General features: G+C 47.2%; 1 protein-coding gene across 1 annotated transcript in view; it reads right to left on the bottom strand.

Moving 5' to 3' along the window:
* Positions 1–26,663, bottom strand: part of LOC135390057 (venom serine carboxypeptidase-like) — a 31,840-nt gene extending 5,177 nt beyond the window's left edge. Inside the window, exons 1-2 of the mRNA XM_064620069.1 lie at positions 26,578–26,663; positions 4,257–4,494 (exon numbers count right to left, since the gene is read on the bottom strand). Coding sequence (XP_064476139.1) covers positions 4,257–4,494; positions 26,578–26,648 — 309 coding nt within the window. The 5' untranslated portion in view covers positions 26,649–26,663. The remainder of the gene's footprint in view (positions 1–4,256; positions 4,495–26,577) is intronic.
* Between the last annotated feature and the right edge of the window lie 1,082 nt (positions 26,664–27,745).

Here is a 27,745-nt window from a genome sequence, read left to right as displayed (position 1 = left end):
ACAACAATCACGCACGCTCCTCTATCCAACAGGGAGCATTATGCTAGCCGTCTTTGATCCTCAAATGGGGATTGTACCGGTGTCGTGCGGAAACAAGATGGCGCTCCTGCTCTCCCTCGGACATCAGTGTCGACACTCTGAAGCGACTTACTACTACTACGACTACTTATTTAGTACCATACCGAATCAAACCATAGGATACCGTAGGCGATTCTCCGGTGACCGGCTCCCTCTTCACAACCGCCTACGCTGTCATGGAAACGAAAATGCATGCACTTCCCATCTCCACGGTAAGACATCACTCCAAAAACAGGATATAAACGTAAAGTACGGTTCTTTACACTTATGTGACACTGCACTGAAAGCTTCGCAGCGAAGAGGGTAATAGAAGCGGAGAAAATGGGCACCGCGATACCGAAACTCATGCGGCTCTGACATCACAGAACTCGCCGCCAGTAGTGAGGCAGCGTGCAAGAAGTCACGTGCTTACGGCTGCCAATGGGGATGGATGCAACTCTGAACTCTGTGGCGTCTGCGCTTTGCTCTAGAGTATGTTCGAGGCCATGTATCTCGCTAAGTACAACACGTAGATGATTAATGCTTTTTTGCTCAGTATCCCGGCATGCAGTACAATGCGGTCATGATGTAGTGATCGACATCGGTGAAGGTGTACCCTTTAAGGGCGACGGAGGAGCTCCCAGAGCACGCGATCCTCGGAGTGCAACCCGGATAGAACACCATCTCCCACAGACATCCGAAATAGATCCCAATGTCAATATCCCTAAACGCATATCTCCAGGATGTTCCGTCGCGACTGTTTCAATGGTTGTCTGGTTTTGAGCTCCATCTGTTTGAGTCTTGTTGTGGTTCGTCCCTCCCCGAGAAATTGAGGTGACTACCGGAACGATGTCGTAGGTCAAGAAGCCAAGCATAGCCGACGCCGCACAAGGAACCGTCGAGATATCGCCGTGTGCGGGTGGGCTCGGTGGTTTTCTGTCGCGCTACCGTCACGACCATGTCGCCTAGCTCTGCGCTTTTCCGTCGAGAGAACGTCTATGCGCTTCCCAGTTTATTCCTCCAAATACTTTATTACACGGGAGCCGTGGATTCTCCAATTGTCGATATCACCAACGCTTGTCATATAGCGGTATTAAGGGAGCACTGAGGTGAACGCAAAAATATTTTCGTTTTTCGTCGCAGAGTGTTCTCCAACCAATAAAATGAGTTGCTATGTAAGAACGATGACCGCAGGTGACCTACAGATCGAGCGCGAAGGCTCTGTTCCGCGCACCTCTGAAAAATCGTTTTCCTCGTGAAAAGGGCGCGTCGCAGAACGAGAGGACGTCGTGACGTATGCTCCACCCTTCAGGTGACCAGTGACGTATAGCGGCACAGCTCAAGCATGTATAAGCAGCGCGTGAACAGCGAAGAAAAACAAAGAAGCAAGGCACAGAGCCTTCACTGCGTCACGAGCGCATCGTGTCCGCCACCGCCACTGCTTTCTCCATGGAGGAAGGAAACACAAGGAGCGGCTCTTCGTGCCAGACTAGCGTAGCCACCCTCTAGCGGTCGCTCGAGTCAAAATCGCCATTACGTCCTGTCCACCACGTGATCTCCTTTAAAGTTTCGGTCTTGCAAAGCTATTTTTCTCGAGCAGCTCTCCGTGTGATTTTGCGTTTCGAAAGTAATTTATTGTGAAAATGTGAGCACCATCATAGAAACGACGTATGGTAATGTGTTCCTGTCCCGGCTGCGGCTCTCGTTGAACTGACAGCAGATGTCACGGGAACACGTCTTGTTCGTAAGTACATGATCAGTTGTTTTGGTCGCCTGTGGGTGTTCGAGTCATCTTGAATTGTTCGTTTGGAACCTGACACTGTGCTGCAAATTCATTTCATGTACTCTGTTGTTGTACAAATCTGATTAATAGTGTTCTGAGTACGGCATTCTTTACCACTTACTCAAGAAACGTACATACGTTGCCACACGTGATGTTTCCGGTCCCGCGTACTCTATTTTGCGTTCCGCACACTGTGACTGGTATTCTCATAGAAGAGTAAACATTCGAACATACAGAAATAAAGTGCAAGCACGCGCTCAACGTAATACTGCTATCTGAACTGTGACACAACTACAGCTAGCGTCGTCTGCTCTGGTGGCGCAGTGCCGTCTGGAGAGTCACGTGAGCGGTCACGTGGTAGACAGGAGCATCCCGGAATGCAATGCGAAGCCGGCTACCCTCGCCTCGATGGAAAACTGTAGGAGGGGCCGCTCCTTGTGTTTCCTTCCTCCATTGCTTTCTCGGGCTGTTTTTTGTAGATTCGATTGCACAGTTATAACGCACCGCAGGGCGACAATATTTTGCATGGTGACTCCTGGTGGACAGCTTGACAGGCGAGGCAGGACTTGGAGCCATGTTAAATGTCACCTCATTGCTCCTTTAATGTAAACGCTAGAATATAATTCATTAAAATGCACTTGACACAAACTGGGATCATGACGTGACATGACATGTCTCGGCACATACTATCCTGTATTAAAGGTGTTGTGAATATAATCCGAAATATTACACGAAATCATGGTTGAAATGTAGGTTTATGGGTACCAACATATCCGTCGAAACCCTATCACGCTGTGCTCCCGCGTCACGGAGTTATGGCAAGGGCCCGAAACTCGCGAGTTCCTTTGCGGGATAAAGTGGGGCGCTTCATGCGTTTCACGTCACCCGACGTCAGAAAACGTCATAAATGGACCATTTCCGACAACGCGGATGCGCATGCTCGGCCCTTGCGTCCGCCATCTTTGAGTGGAAAACATCGCTATGGGCCTTTTCCGAGTCAGCGTATGTGAGATAATCGGTTTCAAGGTTACTCGGACGTTTGAGGTCTGCATTTGACAACTCTTTGTACTGGTAATGAGTACAATACGCTTTCACTCTTTCCGCATTATTGATTGATTTTCTTCTTCTTCCCATTCCGCATTCTTCTTCAAATCTTCTCTTACTACTTACCCACGCAATGTGCCAGTCCGAAAAGCGTCACCAAGTTTTATTGAGGGGAAAGTCGCGACGTTCGACATTCCCTCTGGCAGGGGCGACGCGAATATGGAAATGGTCCATTTAACGTCACGGCGACATCCGGTGGCTAGTGCTTACTGACTGGTCCCCATGAGGATGAATTCATTTTCTGAGCGATGATTGGCCGTTTTCAAATTTGTTCGCGAGCGCTCAAACAGGCGACACCGCGGCGGCTGTGCCGGCTGGAACCGGCGTCCGTCTCGGATGGCTAATGTTATGTAATGTGTCGAGCGGTTTGCTTGCTCTATGAGACCCGATTTTTCCTGTTTAAAAATGCTGGCTTGATCATGTCAGTGTCCTCGAACAGTCACAGCTGCGAGGGAAGATGCCTGCGCAACATTTCTGTTCTGCTTCTTGGTGTAGAAACGATTCGAGAATCGGAACGCTTTGTTCTTCCGGTCAACGACTATAGACAGGTAAGCCATTTGTTATATCTTGTTGCCTTACAACACAGCATTCACTTCGTCACTTCGTGCAGTCCGACATCGTCAGGTTTCTTCAAGCAAATTCCAGAGGAATATTAATGTCATGTCGTTTTCGTTGCCGCAGACATGCCGTGTACGTCTTGCTTGCATAAACGTATACCGCACAATAAAATACTTAATGTCACAAAAACAGCTAAGGCTCCGTCATTTTCTGTAACTCCCACTGCATTCCGACAAACGCGAATAAAAAAAAAAAAAAAGACAGCGAAAGGGAGAAACAAGGAACAACACAAGAAGACGGGAAGCAGAGCAGAAAGGAAGAAAGTAGTGACAGAGAAACGCGCGCACGTCATTGTACGTCATTAACGACATAATAAAAAAAAATAAATGGGTGGCTAGTCCTCAGTCATTGGTCCAGCTCTGGAGGTCACGTGAGGTTTCCGCTACAATGGGTTTCTGTTACAGCCTCGCACCCCTGGTTATGGCACTTTGAATATTAGGAGAACTTTTCACTCTTGGCTCGCCCCCTCCTTGCCCGATCGCGGTATGACGTAGTACCGAGCGCGCAACCGCAGTGCGTAGTTTCCACCTCATCAGGACGCCTGTAAACAGGGACGCGGCGAACGCTGGGACGCGGTGGGGCGATGTGCTCGGAACGGAAGAAGAAAAGAAGAAGAGGCGCTGCTAAAGACAAAATTCTATCCGTGTGGTTTCTCAACCCCTTTAAGACCATTTATGAAATAACTTGCACAAACCTTTGACTTGACCAGAAAGAAGAAAAAGTTTTTGGGTTTCTCCTGATCTATCTTGAAGTAGCCCGAATATGCATCAACTCCAAATTTCTCTTTGAAAGACTTCACTTTGCTTTTCTCTATACCATCACTGATGTTGCTTCCCTCGATAAATTTATTCAGGAAAAGACGACCATGCTCATCTTTTTCTTCCACGCCCTCAACTAACACCCCTTTAGGTTGGTGGCATCCTCGATCTTTCCTAGGGAAAAAGAAAGATGAAAACATTTCAGAAAATCTGATGTAGAAAAGGCAAGTCGATTACGCAAAGGCCCAACACTAAGCCTCATGCCTGGTTCACGCTACCACTTCTCTCCGTTGAGGGTACGGTACAGATCTAGTGCGGCTGCAGTTGTCGTACGACACGTTGTTCAGACACATGCGTTCTTGATACGGAAAGCGTCTGTGTTTACCAATCACGCCTCCACTCTTTCCACGTCTGTCTGTCTGTCTGTCTCTCTGTCTGTCTGTCTATCTGTCTATCTGTCTCTCTCTCTCTCTCTCTCTCTCTCCGCTCTTCAGTGCGCCTTCGCTCATTGGTTAGCTGCGTAGCTGTAGGTAATTCGTACCGCCTGGCGTTCGGTCGAGCCCAACTCTTGCGGCGCGTATGCTTTTTGGTTCGCCTACTTCGTTGCTATAACAACCCTGCCACGCCGCATCCGTAACGCGTGAAAATGCAACAGTGCGAACGAGGCATTACTGGCGTCAACTCAGGAACTGAATCACTCAGCAGAAGTAAATACAGTTTGCATGGATAAGCAATAAACCGGTAGCCGCATACAGCGCTTTCTGGACGGAACAACAACAAAATAGCAACTTTTATGCATACGCGGCGGAAAACAGCAAGATATAAGCGACACTGGTAGCACGTGTTTGAAACGATCGATTGGCTGACATCCTGACATGATATGCCAACGTGTGTACCAGACACTGAAGATTTGCTTTATGGCTCCTGCACCCACGTGAACGTAGTTAAGGCAATTGCAGTATAATTGCACCTGAAGCGTGTCAGCGTATTTGAGTGGTCACGTCTTGCACGTGCGTAGGAACTGCGGATGATTTCGCCTAGGGGTTCTTTTGACGCACGCCAAGAATTTCCGACACACGATGCTGGAAGCAATAGCTGCCTCCCTGGTGGTGGTTTGCTGAGAGAGCTCGCTGTTGTCAGGCTCACAGTGGTGGGCTGCCCCCGACTCACGACACGGGGGATTGTGCGTCCTGGGCCGATTTCTAAGGAAACTGTGCCGACATATAACTGACAGCGTCTGTGGAAAGCCCAGGAAGAACTCCAGACAGCACAGTTGGCACCGGGATTCGAGCCCAGGTACCTCCCAGTCTCGACGTGACATATGACCATTACGCTAACGATTCCGCTACGCGAGCTGGTCACATTGCCACTGTCCTCGGCCGAGACCGAACCCACGAACTTGAGCTCAGCAAGCCAACACGTTGCCGACTGGTTTACCGAGGCTCGCGGCACGTGAACATATACCGGGTGTATCACGAAAGATCCCCCGGCTAAATAATTCGTAAACAGGTGGCGCCATCGAAGAACTTGCTTTTTGGTAAAGATCCTTGGAACATCGGCCATGAACTGAGTAGTGAGCGGCTCATTTGCATACGCTCGCTAAATAAATAAACATCGAAATGGGAAACAAAAAACACTGTCAAGGAGCCCGCGATGAGGGAATCACAAACGTAATATGAAAACAGCTAGGAGCACCTAAGGTTTATTTGAACGAGAACTTTCGTTCAAGAGGCTGCACTTCTTCAGGTTACACAAATACATTTGCGACACGTACAGGTATATATTGCGACACAGGTATATACCTGTGTCGCAAATGTATTTGTGTAACCTGAAGAAGTTCAGCCTCGTGCACGAAAGTTCTCAAATAAACCTTAGTTGCTCCTAACTGTTTTCCTATTACGTTTTGTGGAAAACGTGTTTCCACAACCGCGGGGCGTCAGTCCGACCCCTCCGTCGCCGAGGAAGACACAGCAAGCAAAATGTTCTATGAACAAGCAAGGATTTATTCCATACCTTACACACGGGAGAGATCCCAACGGCACACCGCCGTCAAACAAAGACCGTGTGGCCTGGCAGTGCCCGTTATCCTGGGCAGAGACTTCATCATCCGGCAGAAATTTGTGCTGGACCTGTCCAATGGAGGATACGTTTACCACGGATCGTCAGGATTTTTTTCCTTTCGCCGTGCAACAGGACAGCAGTTCAGCTAAGCAAGCTGCAGCGACGTCTGCCGAACCGTCCCCGCTCACGACTGTCTGGGGTCATTCCATGGTTTCGAGGAGGAGCGCCGTCAGCTTGAACAAGTACTGCGGCAGTTTGACGGTGTCTTCACGGAGAAACCCGGTAAGTCGTCTGTGTTACAGCATATCATAGACGCGGGTAACGCTAGGCCCTGGCGTTGTAATCCGAGACCGTTGAGTGTGCATAAGCGTGCTTTGTTAGACGCTGCTCTTGATGAAATGCTCCAAACCGGTGCAGTTCAAAGGTCCCAGAGCCCTTGGGCATTTCCTGTTCTCCTGGCTTCGAAACGTGATGGTACGGCTAGGTTATGCGTCGACTACCGTCGACTTAACGCAGTAAGTGTGACTCTTACCCCTTTCCGTCCATCGAGTCTATTATGTATTCCCTGGGCAGCACTACAGTGTTTTCAACGCTTGATTGTAGTAGAGGGTTTTTGCAAATCCAAGTTGCCCCGGAAGATGTCCCGAAAACAGCCTTTACCTGTCATAGGGGTATGTTTGAGTTTGTACGGATGCCTTTCGGTCTGTCTAACTCTCCCGCCAGTTTCCAGCGGCTAATGGATACCGTATTGGGAGATGCGAAGTATAACTTCGCGATGGCGTACATGAATGATGTCGTAGTGTTTTCCAGAAACTTTCAGGAATACTTAGAACACCTGTCAATCGTCCTTGCAAGGATGAAGCAGACAGGGCTAACCATCAACCCCCGCAAGGTGCAGCTGGCATCGCCTAGGATCAGCCTGCTCGGCTTCATGGTGGACGGAGGAACACAAGTAAACAGGCTTCACCCCGGCGTTCCTGAACTTGGGACGAGAGGCACCTTTTCCAGCGGAGAATGCTCTAGGCCTCCGGGATGGCAGTACCCAGCCTCCTTATTCAAGGTTCGCTGAGGAACTCCGGAGTCGACTGGACGATGCAGCTCGGACGGCTCGGGAGAATCTGGACGTCGCACGGTTGGACCAGGCTCGCCAATACAACCGAGGTCGTCGGAATCTCACCTACAGCGTCAGTGACCTCCGTCCTTCGACGGACTCACCCGCTAAGTGATGCCGCACGCGGCTTTGCAGCTTCACTTGCAGATAGGTGGGATGGCCCCTTCGAGGTAAGTGCGTGCTCCTCCGGCCTCACTTACAGGCTTCGTCGCTGTGACACGGGTTTCCACCGTTTGTAAATATAAACATCCCAACTTTTACATTTACTTCGCACGCTTATGAAACCTCTGTTTTACATATCGGGACCTTCAGCAAAAATAACTTAGAAAGCGTCGTGATTTTTCGAGTAATTACGGTTTACATATTTCTTGTGCGGAGCAGTGCACCATTGCGCTCTTTGGATCAGCTATCCGTCTGCCAATTTGGTGTTCATCTGCCTGGTCACACGGGGGTGGCTGAAGATAAGTAACAGCCGGAAGACCGCAGCAGACGCTTTGGTGTCCCTTCTCTTAAAAATGAACTGCACCACATAGCACGCTCCTAGCCAACCATCCTCCCGATTGACAACGTTATCTCTCTTGATTTGATGGAAATGGGAGGCGTACGCCTTTTTTGTACCAATTATGCCATACATAACGGTACAAAATTGGCTCCGCCTCCCATTTTCAACAAATCAGGGGCGAGAACCTTGTCATTCGGAATGATGCGGGGGGGGGGGGGATATAGGTTTATTGAAAAAAAAAAAAAGAAAGAGGGGAAAGGTTAGCCTGGCTCCAGAAGCCGACTTGCTATTCCCGCTTACAAAAAAGAAAAAATGAAAAGAAGAAAAAGAAATAAAAAAAGGAAAGAGCGAAAGAAAAGAGGCGCAGTCACAGGCTCAGCGCGAGCCCTGGGTCAGTAAGGAAGCATACGAGTTCCCTTCCGGAATGACTTGGCTAGGAACGTGCTGTTGTGACGGGCTGGGCTTTGTGATAAAATAGGTTTCCCAAACTTTTCCCAATGTTCTAGCATCCAAGGGGCAGCACGCCCTGTTGCTTTCAAACGGTCGCAAGTTCCCCACAGTTGAAAGCCATAAAACTTTAGTTGACGTGGGCGCAGTGTCTCTCCGTGGGAAGGGTGACATCTGCTTTCCCTTAGACAGTGTTGTTTTCCCCTAGAGGCGGCTTTGTGTAGAAGGCAGCATAACTGTATGTTAACGGAAGCAGTAGAAATTACTGCGTTCTTGGAATGCAGTGTCGGACGCACATGTGTTCTTGGTTTTGCGTACGTGACTGACCCGGACTCTGACATGGCGCGGGAGGGTTATATAAACGATGGATGACTTCGAGACGAGTGGAAGAGTGAGACAGTCTCCTAAACAGTGAGTCGTAGTTTGCGTCGAGGGTCAGAACCAGCGGAGAGTCACCGATATGTGATCAAGAGCGGGAGCCCGGACGGATGTCCGGAAGCAGATGGACGACGTCGGCGCCTTGGTGCCTGGAACCCACCTTCGACCTGAGGGTTCGTCCCCGAAGTCTCCTTCCACCAGCGTTGATGTCTGGGAAACCGAAGTTACGACCTAGAGGCCCAGCTGGCGGTGACTGACCGGAAAGAGGTGCACCCGACGACGATGTGGCGAGCGAAGAGAGGGATCGACGGCGGTAGCCGAGCTCCTCGGACCGGGCCTGCAAGCGGGACGGTAAGCCTGCCGCCAAGTCGCCGTCTTCGCTATTTTTTGACCCGGCCGTGGACCAAGAATGGAGAGCAGAGTGGATGAAGATCGACGGAAGCAGCAACCGAAAGCCACAGCATGCAAAGCCGACCGCGTAGGTGACTGCCGGAGTCGTCTTCGGAGCCACGCCATCGTCCATGGCCTTGTGAAGATGTGGTGTCGTCGGGGTGCGCAAAATCAGGGTCAGTCACTCTTGCCACCTTGTTACGTCTCCCGCGTTTGCCTATGTTTTTCGAGTTTAGTTTGTCGTGCAGTTCATGTTATCATTCATTTGAGTTGTATCATGCCATACATTTACCGCTTGTCCGCTTGTCTGATGTCTGCATTTGTAGTTCATTTAGTGTAATCGTCCATTTGAAGTATCATGTCGTAGCGTTTAGCAGAGTTTATTCTAAACCATGTCTGTTATTGTCGCTGTTCGTGTTCTGGATAATTTAAAGTGAAGAATACGCCTTTCGTTGTGTTCATATTAAATCATGTTCGTTATTGTTAACGAAGTGCGTGGTGTCATTCCTCTGCGGGTGCCCACGTTGAGTGTATCCCCTTTTTTCGGTGAATCTTGTGGGCTACGGAGAAGGGCTACGTCACACTATCTCTAGTAGAACAATTTGTTGCCGGAACGTTGTGGTAATGTTTTACTCAAACGTTGCAAAATTGCAACATTGTGACAACACAAGAACCATGTTTCCCCAAATCCAATACAATATTGAGACAACGTTTCCGTCATGTTTCCACAATATTGTGGCACCATTACAGCAATATTCTTAAACGCGCTCACAATATTGTGGCACACTTGGGTAACGTTTTCGCTACATTATGACAGTGTTACAGCCATGTTTCTCTAACACAACACAACATTTACGCAACAATTATACAACGTTCCTGCAACATTGCATAGCGCTGCATCCATAGTTGTTGAACACAGAACAATGGTATGACAACATTTCATCAATGTCATATTGCGACGTTGCCCAAACGTCGCTAATGTACAAGAATTCAAAGGTCAGATATGACGATTTTGAAGTGCCGCAGAACTGAGCGATGCTCGCACTGTGTGTTCGTTAGCGAAGACTGAATATGTGTGAGGAGTATCTTGGTCCAACTGTTCGTAGATTTTTAGAAAACATTTTTTGTAGTTCTCAAGCCCGCCCGTCAGACCGTCGGCAAACCCTGCACACTGGCGCACCGATGTCACTGCTCTCAGTTTATCTGTCTTTGGCTTGTCATGAACTCTTGGCTTGGCCGCTTGGCTTCTTTCATTTCGTCCTCTGTGCATCGTACATAAGCGAACAGCTGTTATGTTATTGCTAAGCCGGAAACAAAGCATGTGATAATTTTTTTGGCACGGCGTCGTTTGGAAGGTGCACTTCCTTGTTCTGACCTTGCCTTTTATGGGCTGGAGCGATATGATACGTGATATGAAACGGCGAAGTTGTCGAAGATGCGACGGTGCTACGCTGTTAGAACAATTCATCGGAGCATTCAAGTGTTACCTGTTATAAGCTGCCAAAAGACCAAGCAGTGCGAAGCTCTTGGCTGACAGTGGTGCCTGCTAATTTCCACTGCAAGGATTTCGTCCACGAATGTTATGATAAGTTACGCGCGACTCCAGAGGCAATTTGGAATCTCGGCACCAAATCGTCTGATGAAAATATGAGGTGCCCGACGCACAACATTTTGAACGTGCCACGGAGGATCAAGGCAAAAAAACGAGAGCAAAAAAGGTAAGTCGAGGTTCAGATATAAAAAATAGCAAGCTTATGAATCGATTGTGCAGCTGTCCTACTGCGCTTACTCTGATATAACAACGATTAACAACACAATAGTATTGATAATTTAACTTCTGAATTATCACAGGTGCACGCTGAAGGCTGGAACCCGGCTGTCCGCCATCTTCAAGCACAGATACGTGAAGCCGTGAGAAGCCGTAGCTGGAATCCATTGACAAGTACGAAGGTGCATACACGCCACAATGCCCGTTCGGGTGCATCTACGTCATAAAAATGGCTGCGCCCATGTGTGCTTCGGAATGAATTATCTATTTTTTTTACATGGTACTGTACCGAACTGAGAGAATGAAGGTGCATTTTGGGGAGAGCTGGATGTGGGCTTTCAGAATATCACAACCGTTTCGACTATTTGGGATATCGGCATAGCTGACCTTTAACTTCATTTGCAACATTCATTTGTAACACTCGAGCAACATTGCGGCACAGTATGTACACATTTTTCAAAGCGTGACTACATAAGTGCAGCGCCCCGCCTGCCTGACGATGGGGGAGGCCCCTATTGTCATCATGCAGGAGAGCTACCCTAGTAGCACAGTTTGTGTCCGGACCGTTGTGGTAATGTTTTACTCAAACTTGCAGCAACGTTGCTGGAAAACATTGCTTTAGCATTCTGACAGCACTAGAACCATGTTTCCCCAAGGCAAATAGAATATTCAGGCAACGTTTCCGACATGTTTTCACAATATTGTGACACTGTTACAGCAATGTTTCAACGCATACACAATGCTGTGGCAACATTTGGGTAACGTTTTCGCTACATTATGACAGTGTTACAGCCATATTTCTTCAACACAACATTTACGCAACACTTATGCAACGTTCGTGCAACATTGTAAAGCGTCGCATCCATATTTGTTGAACACAGAACAATGGTATGGCAACATTTCATCAATATCATACTACAACATTGCCCAAACATCACCAATGTCCACGACTTGAACTCCATTTGCAACATTCATTCGTAACACCCGAGCAACGTGTACACAACACTTCAACAACATTGCTACACCGTATGTATACATTTTTCAATGCGTGACTACATAAGTGCCGTGCCCCTCCCGCCTGACTGGGGTCGGGGGAAACCCGTATCGCCATCAAGCAGGAGAGCTACCTATGGAGGTAGACTCTGCTGGGGAAACCGCTTGGGTGTCCCACTGGATGGAGCATATACTGAAACACAAACTGTTGGGGTACTTCTATTAACTGTAGTGTTGCGTTAAACATTTGTAACGGTGAAGATTATGCATACTTGCAATTAACCCGTGTATCTATAACGAGTCAAGTATAGCGAACAACATCCCTGAATCCCTTCCTGTCAAATACCATGTTTTTAAGTCAGACTTGTGCTACATGGGGTATTTGCTGAGAGGAATGCACGAGACCTCTTCACAAAACCTGGACCCGTTTTGAATATGTTGCCTGAAATGTTACTGTAAGAGTTATTGAAGTTTCTAAGAAACTTCGTTGTAACGTCATCTAGATGTTGGAAAAGTAAAACGCAAATGTTGCCTCCACATTGTATTTGTGTTGGAGAAATATGAGTGTAACGCTGTCTCTACGCTGCAGAAACATAAGACAAATGTTGCCTTCATGTTGCATTTGCATTGAACTAACGTGGCTGTGATGCCTTCTCAGTGTTGCAGAAATACAACGCAAATATTACCTCAATATTGTATATGTGTTGGAAAAATATGACTGTAACGATGTCTCAATGTTGGAGCGACATAACAGAACTGTTGCCTGAATATTGCTTTTTTGTTAGAAAAATGTAGCCGTAACGCTGTCTCAATATTGCAGCAATATAACGCAAATGCTGCCTCAATATTTTATTTGTGTTGGAAAAATACGGCTGTAACGCCGTCTCAATGTTGCAGCAAAGTAACACAATTGTTGCCTTAATATTCTATTTTTGTTGGAAAACTATGCTTGTAAGGCTGTCTCAATGTCGCAGCAACATAACACAAATGTTGCCTCAGTATTGTATCTGTGTTGAAAAAAAATGGCTGTAACGCTGTCTCAATTTTGCAGCAGCATAACACCAATGTTGCCTCCATACTTTATTTGTGTTGAAGGATTGTGGCTGGGACGCTGTCTCAATGTTGCGGAAATGTTCCCCAGCATCGTTACTGGCAACAATTTTTTAAGGGGACATTATCCACGTTCGCACAACGTTTGAGATGTTTCACAACTGTCTTCCAAAACATTGCGCGACTATAGGGTACGGTCAGATGCTTGGATGAGTAATATTGCTCGAAGGTGACCGAGGAACGTTCAGACACTGTTCCCTAGCAACATTGAAGAAATATTGCACTGCCACGTTGCAAAAACATCGTAAAGGATAGTAACGTTGGTCCACTTTTGGTTATATTATTATAATGTTAACGAAGGTTGCAAAACGTTGCTCCACATTGGACAACATTTGCAGTGTTGCTTCAACTTACGGCAACAATGTGCGCTACTAGGGATGTGATGAAGTTCAGTTTTAGGGGACAGAAATTCATTCAGACATATATCGGCACAGTTCCCTTAGAAGTCGGCCAGGACGCACATTCCCCCAGGGCATCAGTCGTGACGTTGCCCACCTCTCTGAGGCCAACAAAGGCGAGGCCTTTCACCAGTGCCACCACCACCATCATTTTTTGGAGCTTACCCCACTAGTTCACAGCGCTCGCGGCGCATTCGTCATCATCTATGATCAGCACGCTATCTCACCTACGGAACGACAGAAAGGCCAGCACAGTTTACAACTCGCTTTGAGAAGGAATACCAAAGTGTCTCTTGAGGCTGTTCCTAATCTTCCGTCGCCCCCGTGCGTGAACCAGGCGGATGGACACGAAATTGGCAGCCGGATAGCTGATCCAAAGAGCGCGTTGGTGCACTGCTCCGCGCAAGAAATATGTAAACCGAAACCGATTAATTGCTCGGAAAAAGTCAGTAAGTGTCGACGCGGGTTTTTTCTTAGAATAATTTTCGGTGAAGGTCCCGATACGTAAAAGCGTGCGAAGTAAAATTTAAAGGTAAGGATGTTTATTTAATTAGTGAGCGTATGCAAATGAGCCGCTCACTACTCAGTTCATGGCGGATGTCTCAAGGATCTTTACAAAAAAATTAATTTGTTCGATGGCGCCACCTGTTCACGAATTATTTAGCCGGGGACCTTCGTGAAACACCCGAGTTGGGATGTCGTGCACTAGGGTTCGGAATCCCGGGACGTTTTTAAAATCCTGGGATTTCTAAATCGGGATTCCGGGACGGGATCGAGATTTTTCTGCGTCTATTCCCAGGACGCCGTACAGCACTGTATCCCCCTGCACGTCCATACTATCACGGATTGCGATACACAGCATGTTTCCTGCAATCACCGCGGAGCATTCTAGTCGAAGAAATCAGACACACACGCACGCACACAAAAGGACACTGCTCAGCCGGAAAAGTTTCGCCACGTATTATAATGAACATTCGCACCGTACAGGAATGTCGACTTTGCGTTGAAATGCGCGGTTATCCTCGTCCGTCCATCCTGTGGCCGGGCCCATAGATATTTCCCCAGCTCATTAGTGCACGGAAAGACATAACGTTCAACAATACGAGAAACATACGCGCGCGCGCGAGAGAGAGAAATACATGATGACGATGATAACACATACGCGAATGTAAAGAGAGAGGGCCCGGATTCCAAGGCAAATGCCTTTTTCTTTTTTTCGTGTTGTTGTAATAGTGCATTTCCAATACAGGAGCACGAATTGGGTGCTGGGAAACGTTCTGTATCGTTTTGATAGCCTATAAATGCCTATTCCAGCGTTTGTGCCTATGTTGGCGTCGATCCCTAAAAATCCGATTAAACATCCATAAACGCTTACAATGGCGCTTAAGAAGTGGCGATACTCCGTTGTGCAGACGAAGTTGACATCGGTCATGTCGCACATCCTTTTGAACCCATCATATGGCTTCAAAGAAGCGAGTATCTCAAATGTACTGGAATATAAGCTGGGAATTGAAAATCGGTTACTCGGTGCAATCGCTTACTCGTTCTTTCTTCCTTCTCTACCTACTCTGCCTTCCAGAATTGTGTTGTTGTTGCGTGGGTTACTATAGGCAACTTTCGTAACGAATTTGTCGAAATCTAGAGCTCTCAGGTCCATTGCATGTTTACATCTAAAAGAGCTTCTAGTTGCCTTCTGTTTCTTACTTTTTTTACAACGAATAAGGCACACGGTAATGCGCTTAGGAGGGGATGTGACGTACGGAGGTAGGTACAATCCCTACACTTTGGCAACCCGAGGAAGCTGCCATCCTTGCGTGCAGTCAGTGCCAGTAAGTCATACGAGCGAAAGTCACGCGCCCCATCCAGTGTAAGCAGACTACGATCCTCCATATTTGCTTGCTGTTGCGAGCCTTCTGGTAATGCCAGGTCCCCCAAACTCACCTCGGAAAAGCGTGCAACGAAGAAGGCCGCCACTAGATACCCCACTGTTGCCGTTCCGGATCACTTCAGCGCGCTAAGTTTAGCGGCAAAATGTTTTTGTTGTTTCTGCGAATGAATCTAGCCTTTATATGTCCAAATAATACGCGTATAACAACTTTCTGTGTCGTGTTTCACTTTTTGGTCCCGTTTTTAAACGTGTTGAGCGATCGGAAGGATCTAGTGCACGGCTGCGTGCATCACATAGCGTACCTGTCGTACCAGGCGTCGCCACTGGCGCCGCAGGCGCAGTCGTCCATTTCTCCTTCGGTGACTTGGCCTGGCTTGGACTGTGCTTCAACTGGATCTTTAGCGCGCTACAATCAAACGCAAGCCAACGTCTGGTAACAATGGGGTATCTAAGGGCGGCCTCCGGCATTGCACGCATCGGGACATGGAGGTAAGAAACTAAGGAGATGCCCTAAGCGCCTCTCCCAATGCAAGCGAGCGTGCTGTGACCCGCGCATGGCATTGTGGTTAGTTGCCCACACACGTGACCCATAAACGTCACGGCAAGACGTCATAAAACATGGCGTCCTCCATGTCCGCGGCATATCTTACCTGAATACAGAGACGAGCTGCGGCCGAATAACTTGTTTCCGCTTTCATAACATCTTTGGAGTTAGAAGTTATCACACCCGTTGAAACACAAGACAGATAATCTCAGTGTGGAAGCAATGGGTCACTAAATCGCTAGAAGACGTACGTACGTCATCGTGTCATTGCCTGGCATCTCTTCTGTTTTGCTCAACTTTTGCTGTGATTTATCACGCGGCAAATGTTGAAACAACCCATAACCTTCAAAGTATTGTGCGAATGGACTCCTTGAAGGTAAGACGTTTGCTGAAGATGAGGTTTGCAAAACTTCCAAGCCTCCGCGCAGACCGCCATAACGCCGAAACATGTGGCGATCACGTGACCGGGCAACTAGATGGGCGTGGTATTGCCAGGAGCGACCGCTAGAGGGGTCCCACGGCCCTCCGATCTTATAGCCCTCTCCTTAGTTTCTTACCTCCATGCATCGGGATAGGAACCAATACATGGGAAAATGGCGACCTTGGGGGACCTGGGTAATGCCGAAAACGAAACCTAGAAGGCGGAGCTTAAAAATTTCGAGGGCTAAGAAATTTGCGCGTTAGATGCTCGTTTAGATGCTCGTGTTAGATGCTTTCGGTGCTCGAAGCCCATCTTGCGTATCCCAGTATGCTGGCCGCCACAAGTGCTTCTGAAAAGTGTCGTAGAACGGTCGCAATGGATAGAAGCCTTGTGACCGTAGTAGGATGGATAAGTTTTGCATTTCGAGCAGCAAAAAAAAAAAAAAAAAAAAGAATCAACAAAACAGTCACAGTTCCCATTTACGGTATTGTTCTTGCGGATGGAACTGATTTATTCACTTTGTTTTGCACTTTCATCGCTACCGGTGAAAAAAAAAAACACAAAAAAAACGACGATTTATAGTGCCTATAATGCCATTTTTAGTACCTAAATTGGGATTTAGGTATTTGGGATTGGGATTTTAGGGTCTTTTATAGGCGCCTAAAACAAGGTTTTTTGGTGCTTAAAAATCCGGGCTGTACTTCTAATGCGGCTGCTAAAACCAAAGACGTTTTCTCGCATCTTCCGCTGGAGTATTCTGAGCAACCGCGCGTTTTGATCTCTCCTTTTACTCATCTATACAGTAATTGTCGTGTTCTGGTCTGAAGCATTCCAGTCTAGTTTTCTCAAAAGGCTATCTCAGTTTTTCTTTCACTTTCAAACAAACGTATTCACGAAGATTAAAAGGACAAAAAGAGAAATTCTGTAGAGTGTGTGTGAGAGAGTGTGAGTGAGAGAGACTCTGCAATACTTTGTGTTGCCTTATGAATCGGAGGGATTCATGATTTCGTATAGGAGTTATATAACTTTAGGGCTGTTCTCGGGTATAGGTTGGACAGGTTATAGGTTATAGATAGTAACGTCTTTGTCAGGTGTCGTGGGCGATGAGGTTGAGTCAGTTCCCGGTTGCAACTGCTATTTTTAGGAGAGGGCAGTTTGAAACGAAAAGTCGGTATGACATCGTTCTGTTCTTTTCGCTCGTACGACTGCATATTCGTTGTCCAGAAAGCTGAAAATATCCCGAAAAAATCCCGATATCCCGGGATTTCGGGACATGAAATTAGGCAGAAATGCAGGGTTCTCGGTTCCCGGGACCCGAACCTGCGCACCAAAGAGTACACAATGACTTGGACAAGAAGTGCGCGGACGAAACGTATTTGCACACGAACGCGTGCACGTGTGAGAACGTGTTTGCAGACGAAACTGTTCTGTTACCGTTGGGCTGCACGCAAATAACGTACGGTCACAGTGCAGGAACTACCCTTCGTCTGCTTCGTCTACAGGTCTTGCAACACGTCAAAGAGTAGAGTGATTGTTTTTCTTCCCGAACGCCTAGATATGCAGTTATACCGGATGTTTCACGAAAGTCCCCCGGCATAATATTTCATTAATAGGTGGCGGTACCGAGGAACTTCCTTTTGGTAAATGTTCTTGAAACATTGCTCAAGAACTGAGCAATGAATGGCTCACTTGCATATGTTCATTAATTAAATAACAATCTCGAATTTTTAAATTGTACTTCGGACGCATTGAAGACGTCTACTTTACGTATCGGGGCCTTTAGCGAATCACATTCCAGGAAAAAAAGTCCGCTTCGGTTTCGTGATTTTTTCGAGTATAATTAATTAGTTTCAGTTTAGGTATTTCTTGCGCGGAGTGGCGTAACAATAGGGAGTTTTACTACATCGGAAGATGTTCACAATAAGAGTTACGAAAACATAAGCCAGTCACCCTGCTCCTTTGGAGCGGGTGACATTACAGTGCGAAGCATAGATTTGATAACTTTCTTTATCGTATTATTTTCGTAGAATCCCGATGTAGCTAAACTCGCTAATGCGCTCTTTCGCTTATACGACACTAGATTACCGCTCGGATGGCACGCAGGGGTACTGGAAGATAAGAAATTGACACGGGACAGCTTTCACCGTTCCATCTCCTTGGCCACCAGGCTTTAGCGCATGTGTGTCGTATCGCTCTGTGGCTGTGGCGGTTACGCCTTATCACGATGATTACAAGGGCTTGCACCGAGCCCGCTAAAACGAATGTGCGTAGGGCCGAAGCAGGCCTCCGTCACCGCTGTTAACTAGCACAGTTTTTAGTGCGGAATGTGAATTGCCATGCCCTTCTCATTGATTATTGCCAAAAAGAGGAACTGCACGACCATTTACTGGTGTTAAAGGAGTTCGGCACAGAGAGACCGAAACTTTTCTAATGTTGGGCGCATAATGCTTGCGTGACCTCAAATCTCATAGTCCGCTAGTATTGGTTTCTGTGGTTGTTACAGAACACTGGTGATTAACTGCGTTTAACCGTTCGGTTTCGGTTTCGCCGTTTCAAAAGAAGCGCCATTTTCGTGTGTAATAGGACGTCACACCTCCATGCCAGCCGTGAGGCGTGCGCCCTTCCGATCTCGGGGTAGCCGGTTTCGATCAAGGTGAGCCGGACTGGAAGGCGATTTCGCAGGAGAATGCCGCGAGTCGAAGTCGCAGCGGAGCCAAATAGCCGGTTGTGGCCGACTGCGAAGACTCGAAGGGCAGCTTTCGTTCGCGCAGGACAGGTTGCCAACAGTGGAGAGACAGCGAGTTTACAAGGTATATCTAAACTGGTAGCGAAAACTAGCGAAAATACCAAATCAGACCCATCGGCAAGGCCACCAGCAAGAGGCGCGAGCGATCCTGGGTGTTGACAGTAGAGGTACGGTTGTAAACAGAAAAACTTTGCGACATGGGCGTCGCTTGTGTGTGTACTAATAGGTTATTCATAATTTCAATGTAGAAAAAACTTTCTGTTGCCCCGCTCGTGCACATATACGAGATCATCTACCACTCCAGTACGTTTCCGTATCCTGCTCCTTGCGCATGTGTCACAGTTGGGTCTGTTTATCCGTGCGTCTCTGTATCCGTACCATGTGTCCGTGCATTGTAATACGGAGTTCGTACAGTCTTTGGGTTAAGCAGGAAGCGACGTTCACATCTCTGTGCTGTAAACCAAGATTAACACGAGTGAACAGATGAATACAATGATCCCATGTTGCTGGGCCCGCGAAAGAAAGGTTTCGTCATGGGACGAGCGGCCATTATGGTGTGAGTGTTAGCAGGAACCAACTGTGTACAACGATGTCGTGTTTTGTTGCGATGGACCTATAACGGCCACTTATTGAATAAATGCAAACGTCTAATCACTAGGTATACGTATAGCTCTAGGTGAGAAATGGGCCTTATGTGAGCCTTCCTAATTTCTGTATGGTCATCACGATGCCTTTCTGTTTGGAGTTGTCAAAATCTGTGATAACCGTATGTATTTGGTGATTCATTAAACCTGATATGCTTTATTTTTGTGTTCCCGTCTGGTATTGTTGACTGGGCAGGGATAAGGGAATACAGAGCAAGTGAAGTGGGCCAATGTAAACGTGCATGGCTAATTATGCACTAATTATTATTCATGCTAGTGACGTCATTTATTTACAATCGTAGTAGTCCGCGCAACGGATGGATGGCGCTGACCGTCTCAATCATGGCGTCATTCTGAAGCCACAGGGGCCTATGGGAGTTGCGCTACCTGTTTAAATATACCTTGGAGTTTACTTGGGAATGATTTTAAAATATGTTTGCGTCAACTAAATGCGAGAAATCTTTGCAGAGTTGTTCTCCTTCGGGGACTTTATGAGATGCATGAAACTGTAGCAGCGTTTTTCGGACTCTGCAGAACACCTTTAACAGCGCTGCGATAGCAGCGTTTTGTTCTTGCGCGACAACCTTGTCTGATGAAGGTGCGGAAACAAGAGAAAACCATTACAAAGCAGACTGTCGTGCCGCGACTCTCTGGTTCATAACATTCCTGTAGGATTGCGCACGACGCATACAGAACGAAAGTAGCCTTTCCAAACTGGGCAGCCGCTCTTATGGCGAATTCGGGTGGTCATTCCGTGGCAACACGGCATGGCGCTCGAAAATTGATTGGTCGGCGCCTGCGCAGGATCACGTGACCGCTGCTACCCGAACATGAGTGCCACGAATCTGGCGTCTTTAGACGGTTGGATTACGCTAGGGGCGTCGCGGTCGCACGTTTTCGGGTACCGTCGTCTGCTAACCCACGTGAACTTCGACGTGCGGGCCAATGAGGTCCCTCGCCACCTTCGAGAAGCGAATGTATTTCTTTTCTTTCTTTTTTTCATTCCGTGTTAGCGACGCGAACAACTGTGGCTATGAGCGGCGTATAGATGTGGACAGATAGAGAAAGGACAGCAGGAAGGAGAGGGAGCAAAAACCGGGAGGAAAACCCCGGACTGGTGTACTTAAAAAGGGAGAAAACTGTACTTCACGTTTGGAGCAGACGCTCTTCATCAGAAAAAAGGAGGAACAGGAAGCTATTGCCAGAGGATGTTAAACATACTGCCCAGCCCGCTTGGGAGCTGCACGTGAACGTGTTAACTAGGGCAGCATGTGTCACCACACCAGTCGACAGTTGATTAGAAACCTAGAACCAGTCTTTCGTTCAGGCCCGTTGGATGGGTAGTGTTCAGATAATGTATCAGGTGACTCTCTTCCCGTTTTCGCGGTTTTGCGGAATGGAAACCGGAGCGGATAACAATAACGTGAATATTATCAATAGTGTGGCCGAGACTAGAGAAATGTTTAGAAACCAAGGTTATCTGGTAGTTGCTGATACCTCCACAAAATTGTAAATGTACGAGTCGACGATGTTCCCAGAACCTTTCATGAAGCTTTCGTTCGGTTCCACCTATATACATAGAGAAGATAGCGTAGACTACGTTAGCGGTTTTGCATGTGTAACGACCAGGCGTATTAACGTACCGGCCATTGGAACTATTAAGGCGCAGGTGGTGCAGGCCCACATGGGTGCATGTGAGGCAACGTGTGTACCTTGGTTGGAGATATTGTTCACTATTGTTTTTACCCAACCAGTAGATCAGTACAACCAAAGTACACCTGTCCCGGTTCTTACTCCTGTATTTTGTGTACCTGGCAGTCCGTTTTATCGTTTTTATCGGAAGGAGAGGGATACAGGGGGGGGGGGAGGTTAGTATGCGTCCTGGACCGACTTCAGGGGTAACTGTGCCGACGTTCGTCTGGAAAGTCTTCGGAAAACCCAAGGAAAAGCACACGCAGCACAGCCGGTGGTAGGATTCGAACCCACCACCTCCCAGTCTTCAGCACGACCTTGGCTACCACCAACGAGCGGTACTCCTTATCCCGCTCGGCCATGCCGCTGGTGCGAAGCGGATGTGACGACAGCGGATATAGTTGGGCAATCCTCTGCTCGGTCACATTAAGGCCGGGCCGGGAAAGTGCTAGTTGGCAAATTTCGAACGCTCAGAAGGCGCCACGTGAACATGCGAGATCTGACAAACTGGTGAGAACAGGCAGGATCTGGCAAAAAAAAAAGAAAAGAAAAAAAGTTGTCAGAAATGATCAGCGGAGTTCGCCATTAATTTGTTTGAAGTGATGTTTGTGATGTTGAATGCGTACACGTTATTGCTATGACGACGGCAACATCATTCTTGCAGAACAAAAAAAAAAAAAAAAGAGAAAGAAACCTAGAAGGAAGACCCTCAGTAGCACGGAGCTTGATCTCTCCCCAGTCTGTCGTAGACTTCGTAGACTGTCGTAGGTTTCTGGTCTTCGGCGAGTTTTTGTTTTTCGACATTCGGTGGGGAAAAACGCAATTTTTTCGCACACCTGGAAACGGTGGATTTCGACGTAAATTATCCAGGCCATGACAGACACGGCGAAAGTACGCCAGAAAGTGATATATCTGAGCGAAATGGTGAAATGGTTTATGATGATCCGACGCAAGAATACAGCACTAGGTACGTACTAAAGCTTGAACGTCAACATCTTCGACGCAAGTGCGTCTGGTTGGGTTAAAACAATAGTGAACAAAATCGCTCCAATCAAGGTACAAGAAAGCGTTACCCGACGTTTCGGAGAAGGTTCGGCTCCTTCCCGCATGGGTGACTGTAGTGGCCGTTATAGTGGCCACTACAGTCACTCCTGAGGTAGGAGCGGAACCGGTTCCGAAATGTCGGGTAATTCCTTCTGTACCTTGATTGGAGATTTTCTTCACTTGACTAAAGCTTGAACTTATCATACCAAATGATCATGCATGTGTTAAGAGAAGCACATAACAACAACTTGAACTTATTATAAATCATCACGTCCATGTTAAAGGAGCACTGAGGTGCCCCGAATTTTTTTTTTATTTTTTGCGTTTTTCGGTGCAGAGTGTTCTCCGACGATAAAAAAATGAGTTCCTGCGAAAGAACGACGAGGACATCTAGAGCGGCCTTCGAAAAATAATAAAAATGATAGTGCAGTAGCACATCTAGAATCGCATTTTACCAGACGCAATGCTACCTCCATACTCGTGTTTCCTATTTCTAGGCTACCGTGCGTCCAAATGGCGAACAACTGAATCACCACAAACAACGAGGAGAACGACACAAAATGCAAAACTTTGGAAGTACGCCATGGGTGCCGCTCGGTTGGTATATATACATTGCACCTGCGGTAGGTAACCTGTGACGATTAATGATGTGACGGCATCGGGTTCCATTTCCCTCGTGTCCTGTCTCTACGTGAATTCTCTCGCCATTCTATGTTCGCGAGAGCTCTGTTCCGCACACCTTTGAAAAATTCTTTTGAAAAGAGCGCATCGCAGAACGAGAGGACGACGTGACATATGCTACTTTCCTCACGTGACCAGTGACGTACAGCGGCACAGCTCAACCATGTCAAAACCTTAGCGTATCAACGGGCGAAGAAAAAACAGCGAAACAGGGCACGCGAGAATCGTGTCGGCCGTCTGCGGCTTCTTTCCCGGACTGTTTTTTTTTTGTGTGTGTGTGTAAATGCGACTGGACAGTTATAACGCACTACAGAGCGAAAATATTTTGCATGGTGACTTCTCGTGGACAGCTTGACAGATGAGGCAGGATTTCGAGAGACGTTAAATGTCACGTCATAGCTCCTTTAAGGAACTCACATGGCATTGCACGCTGCTGTTTTGTGCGAAAAATACTCAGACTTGAGAGTGCCCAGCACTCCACATTTGCGCTGGACGCGGGGGGTGATAGGAAGTCTGGGGTCCCGGAAGCGAGGACATGTTACTCGTGAAATTTTATGTGACCGCGTTGTGAACAGTATACATAGATTATATTTGTTCACACCGCTCATTTTGTCATTAATTTGTAATATATGGCCGCACACTTCCATCTGTGTACGTGGATAGATGAATACAAGTTGCAATTCTTAACCCCATCGCGTTGCCGAAATAGCACTTCGCTCGCCCTAAAGCGAAGACACAGGCTCAGCTTCTCAGTAGCGTGGGTGTGTCGGCAAGACCCAGGTCAGGGCCGGGTAGAAATTTTGTTTTTCGGGCCGTGCACCGGCCATGTATGGAGCCAAGCACAGCCGAGGCTGAGAATAGGGCTAAGTTCCGGGCTGAGAGTATACGGATACGTACAGTGCTCTAATCACAAATAGTATTTGGGGGCCATAACATCCTCATTGAATCAATCAAGACATACATACAAGCTTTCACGAGAGTAAAAGGTTATCCCAAGCTTACGTGGTACTTTGTGTGGATGCGACAAAAGCGATCAATGCGACAGCATAACAGATGCAGACACCTTTCATCTTGCTTCCATTAGTCAGGAAAATTCCTGGTGATATGCAGATGCAGTGAACTATGCTTCCTTTTATAAGGCCGACCCCTTTTTTTATCAGGATTTTTTATCAGCAGAGGGAGAACATGTTTAATGCAAAGTAACAAAAAAGGGAAGGGAAAGGCAGCAGCAGACATCCTGACGTGACATGTCAACGTGTGAAGCGGACACTGAAGGCTTGCTTTACGACTCCTGAACGACACGTGGACGTAGTTAAGGTAATTGGAGTAGAATTACACGCAGAGTTTGTCGGCGAATTCGTGTGGTCACATATGCTACGCGTGGGTAGGATTCCGCATAGTTTCGACCACCTGGTGGTTCTTATGACGCGCGCCGGACCTCTCTGACAGAATGTGCTGGAAGCAATGTTTGCCTCCCCACATTGCCACAGGTGGTGGTGGTGGTGGTACTGCTGAAATAGCTCGCCGTTGTCGGCCTTACAGAGGTGGGAAACGTCACGACTAACGCTCTGGGGGAGTATACGTCCTGACACGACTCCTAAGGGAACTGTGACGTCATATCGTCTGACAGCGTCTGAGAAAACCCCAGGAAAAACCCCAGAGAGCACAGTCTGCACCAGAATTCGACCCCCGGATACCTAGTGTCGACGTAACATGGCCAGCAGGCTAAGCACCGCGAGCCACGCACCGAAGGTCTTCGGCGATTTTTATTCAGAAATTGGGCGCGAAAAAACACGATTTTTTTCGGACACCTTTAAACAGCGGATTTCGGCGGAAATTTTCCAGACGATGACAGACACAGCGAAATACGCGAAAAAGTGACATATCTGAGTGGGGGGGGGGGGGAATATAGGTTTATTGCAAAACAAAACAAAAAACACGAAAGAGGGGAAAGGTTAGCCTGGCTCCAGCAGCCGACTTGCTATTCCCGCTTACAAAAAGGAAAAGGGAGAAAAGGAAAAATAAAGAGAAAGAAGAAAAAAGGGAAGGGGAAGGAAAGGGATAGTGGAATAGTGTAATGGTATATGATGATCCAGCGCAAGACTGCAGCACTAAGTACAGCTTAAAGCTTGAACGTGAACATATTCGAGGCAATTGTGTCTGGTTGAGTAAAAAGTAAATACAAAACAAAAGCTCCAGGCAAGGCACAGAAAGGGGTTAGCCGACGTTTTGGAGCCGGTTTGGCTCTTCTATCAGGGGCAACTGGCCGTTGGCAGCTACATTGGCAGTGGAACGATACTGCCAACCGCCATTATAGAACACTCCTGAGGAAGGATCGAACCGGCTCCGAAGTGTCGGGTGACCCCTTCTTGTACCTTGGTTGGAGATCTTTCCATGAGACTTGAGCTTGCACTTATACTAAATCATCATGTACATGTTAAGCTCACCACATGACAAAACTTTAACTTATTATGATAAATCATAACCTCAATGTTAAAGAACGTTTCAAAAATACTCAGACCTGAATCTGCACGCTCCACGTTTGCGCTAGTGACGTTCAGTGATAGGGCATCTAGGATGGCGGAAGCAGGAATATGTTACCCGTGAAATTTTATGTGATCGCGTTGTGAACTGTATACATATATTATGTTTCCTCGGACCGCTCATTACCGTTGCTCAGACCGTCGCTTACGTTAATTTTATTTGGCGAACGCATCCGCAACACCCGCAGCAGTGGCGGCAAACCTGCAAGCTCCGCGCGAAAGCTCCGCAGTACGCCGTTTACACTGCGACTCCGTGGTGTCTGATGACATTGACGACATTAACTGAAACGCAGCAAGGCAAAGAAACCAGAAAGAAAATGAAGAGAGTCGCGACACTGAACCACAAATTGAAGTGTCCGAAAAACTATTTAGAACTTGATGACCTCAATACCAGTAAAAAGTGTTTGAACAAGTCCGTATTGTCCATGCCTTGAGGTCCACTCTGTAGGAACATCAGGCCCTGAGGTAACCACAGGGCCTCAAGCTCTGAAGAAACCCCAGAACCCCAAGCTCTGAGGTAACCCTAGAACCTCAAGCTCTGAGGCAACCTCTAGACCCGAGATGTCCCATAATACCTCAAGACCTCAGACTCTGAGGTAACCTCAGGAATTGTTTTCAATATGGTCAGCAGGTCGCAAGCGCTCTTCGAAAGCAATCCAATAAAGCAATAGATGAAAGAAGTCTGGCTTATCGTTTTTTTTTTTTAGGAACCGCTATCGTAAAGACCTTCCAATCTGGTAAACCTTCGCAAGAGGAAACGTTTCTTATCAGCTGAGACACGCGATAAAGAACAAATGAGGTGGAGATAGCGCATCACGAGAATGAAATGGCTCCTCTCCGCTGGCGCTACGCTCACCGAAGCCCAAAAGTGCGTTAAAATTTTAACCAAAACTTACGTGGCACACCCTGTTGATGCGATAATAACGATCAGTGCGACAGCACAACAGATCTTGACACTTCCCATCATGCTTCAATTAGTCAGCAAAATCCATTTGTTGTGATAGGCAGATGCAGTGAACTGTGTTCCTTTTTAAAAGGAAGATCTCTTTTTTACCAGGATTACAGCTGATATAACATAGCCTTGATATATTGAAGAGTGACATTTTGACGTAACGTCAATTGACGGCTCTTCTGTGAAAATATGGTGACATTTATTGTCTTGAGTTGAGGAGCTGCACTCACACCTGGAGCAATCATCTGTATACGTCAGTGCGACCTGTCTCGAGAACCTACATGACTCTTGATTGATTTGTAAGAGAAAAAACACCGGATGCAAGTGCACCCCATGTTGCAGGCGGTAGTTTCCAAATGAATAGCTAACATCAGCTAGCAATTCACTCAAGACGCGGACGACCTTATCTTGTCTTCCCAACGTGAAATAGCTCTCGTAGCTTCCATAGCGCTAAAGAAAAAAAAAAAACGTGTCATGTGTCAGAGAATGCTCGCCCTCTGGAACTTCCGTCTTGCATTTCCTTCCATTGTTACAGCGTTCCTTGCGTACAGGCTACGCAAGAAAGCTGACTAACTTGAGGAATTGTCAAGGTCTGCTGTTAAGACTGATCGATTTGATTATTTTAACACTACTCCGGGAATACCAAACGACGACAACAGAAAAATTCACGGTGCGATGAACGGGGAAATTCGCCACATGATGTGCGGCCCACTACCCCAAGGCACAATGGCCTGAATGAGATGTGACATGATGAATGACGCTCAAGTGTCTGGTGGATCGTTAGCGGAGTCCGTGAGTCAACATTAGGGGCGACGAGAACGTCAACAAAACGCTAGGGCCTACCCTTATAAAAATGATTTTCTAGTTTGTATACAGGTCCTAACCAGAACCTATCCAGCCTATTCACTCCCAATTTAGCAGATAGAAACTTGTTTAAAGCTGGATACAGGATTTATTGAGCGCACTATATACATTTTCTAAACAGGAATTCCTAACCACTTTGTAACCAGCCCTTATCAATTTCTGTATCAAGCACACTGTATACAGCTTTTATACGGAAATGTCTGTCCGTTTTGTAACTAGTCCGTATTCAGTCTGTATACAGCAGCCGT

Source organism: Ornithodoros turicata, chromosome 3 (assembly GCF_037126465.1).
Source record: "Ornithodoros turicata isolate Travis chromosome 3, ASM3712646v1, whole genome shotgun sequence".
Classification (NCBI taxonomy): Eukaryota; Metazoa; Arthropoda; class Arachnida; order Ixodida; family Argasidae; genus Ornithodoros; species Ornithodoros turicata.
Note: the sequence above shows the minus strand (reverse complement) of the source record. Positions and strands in the feature narration are given on the sequence as shown.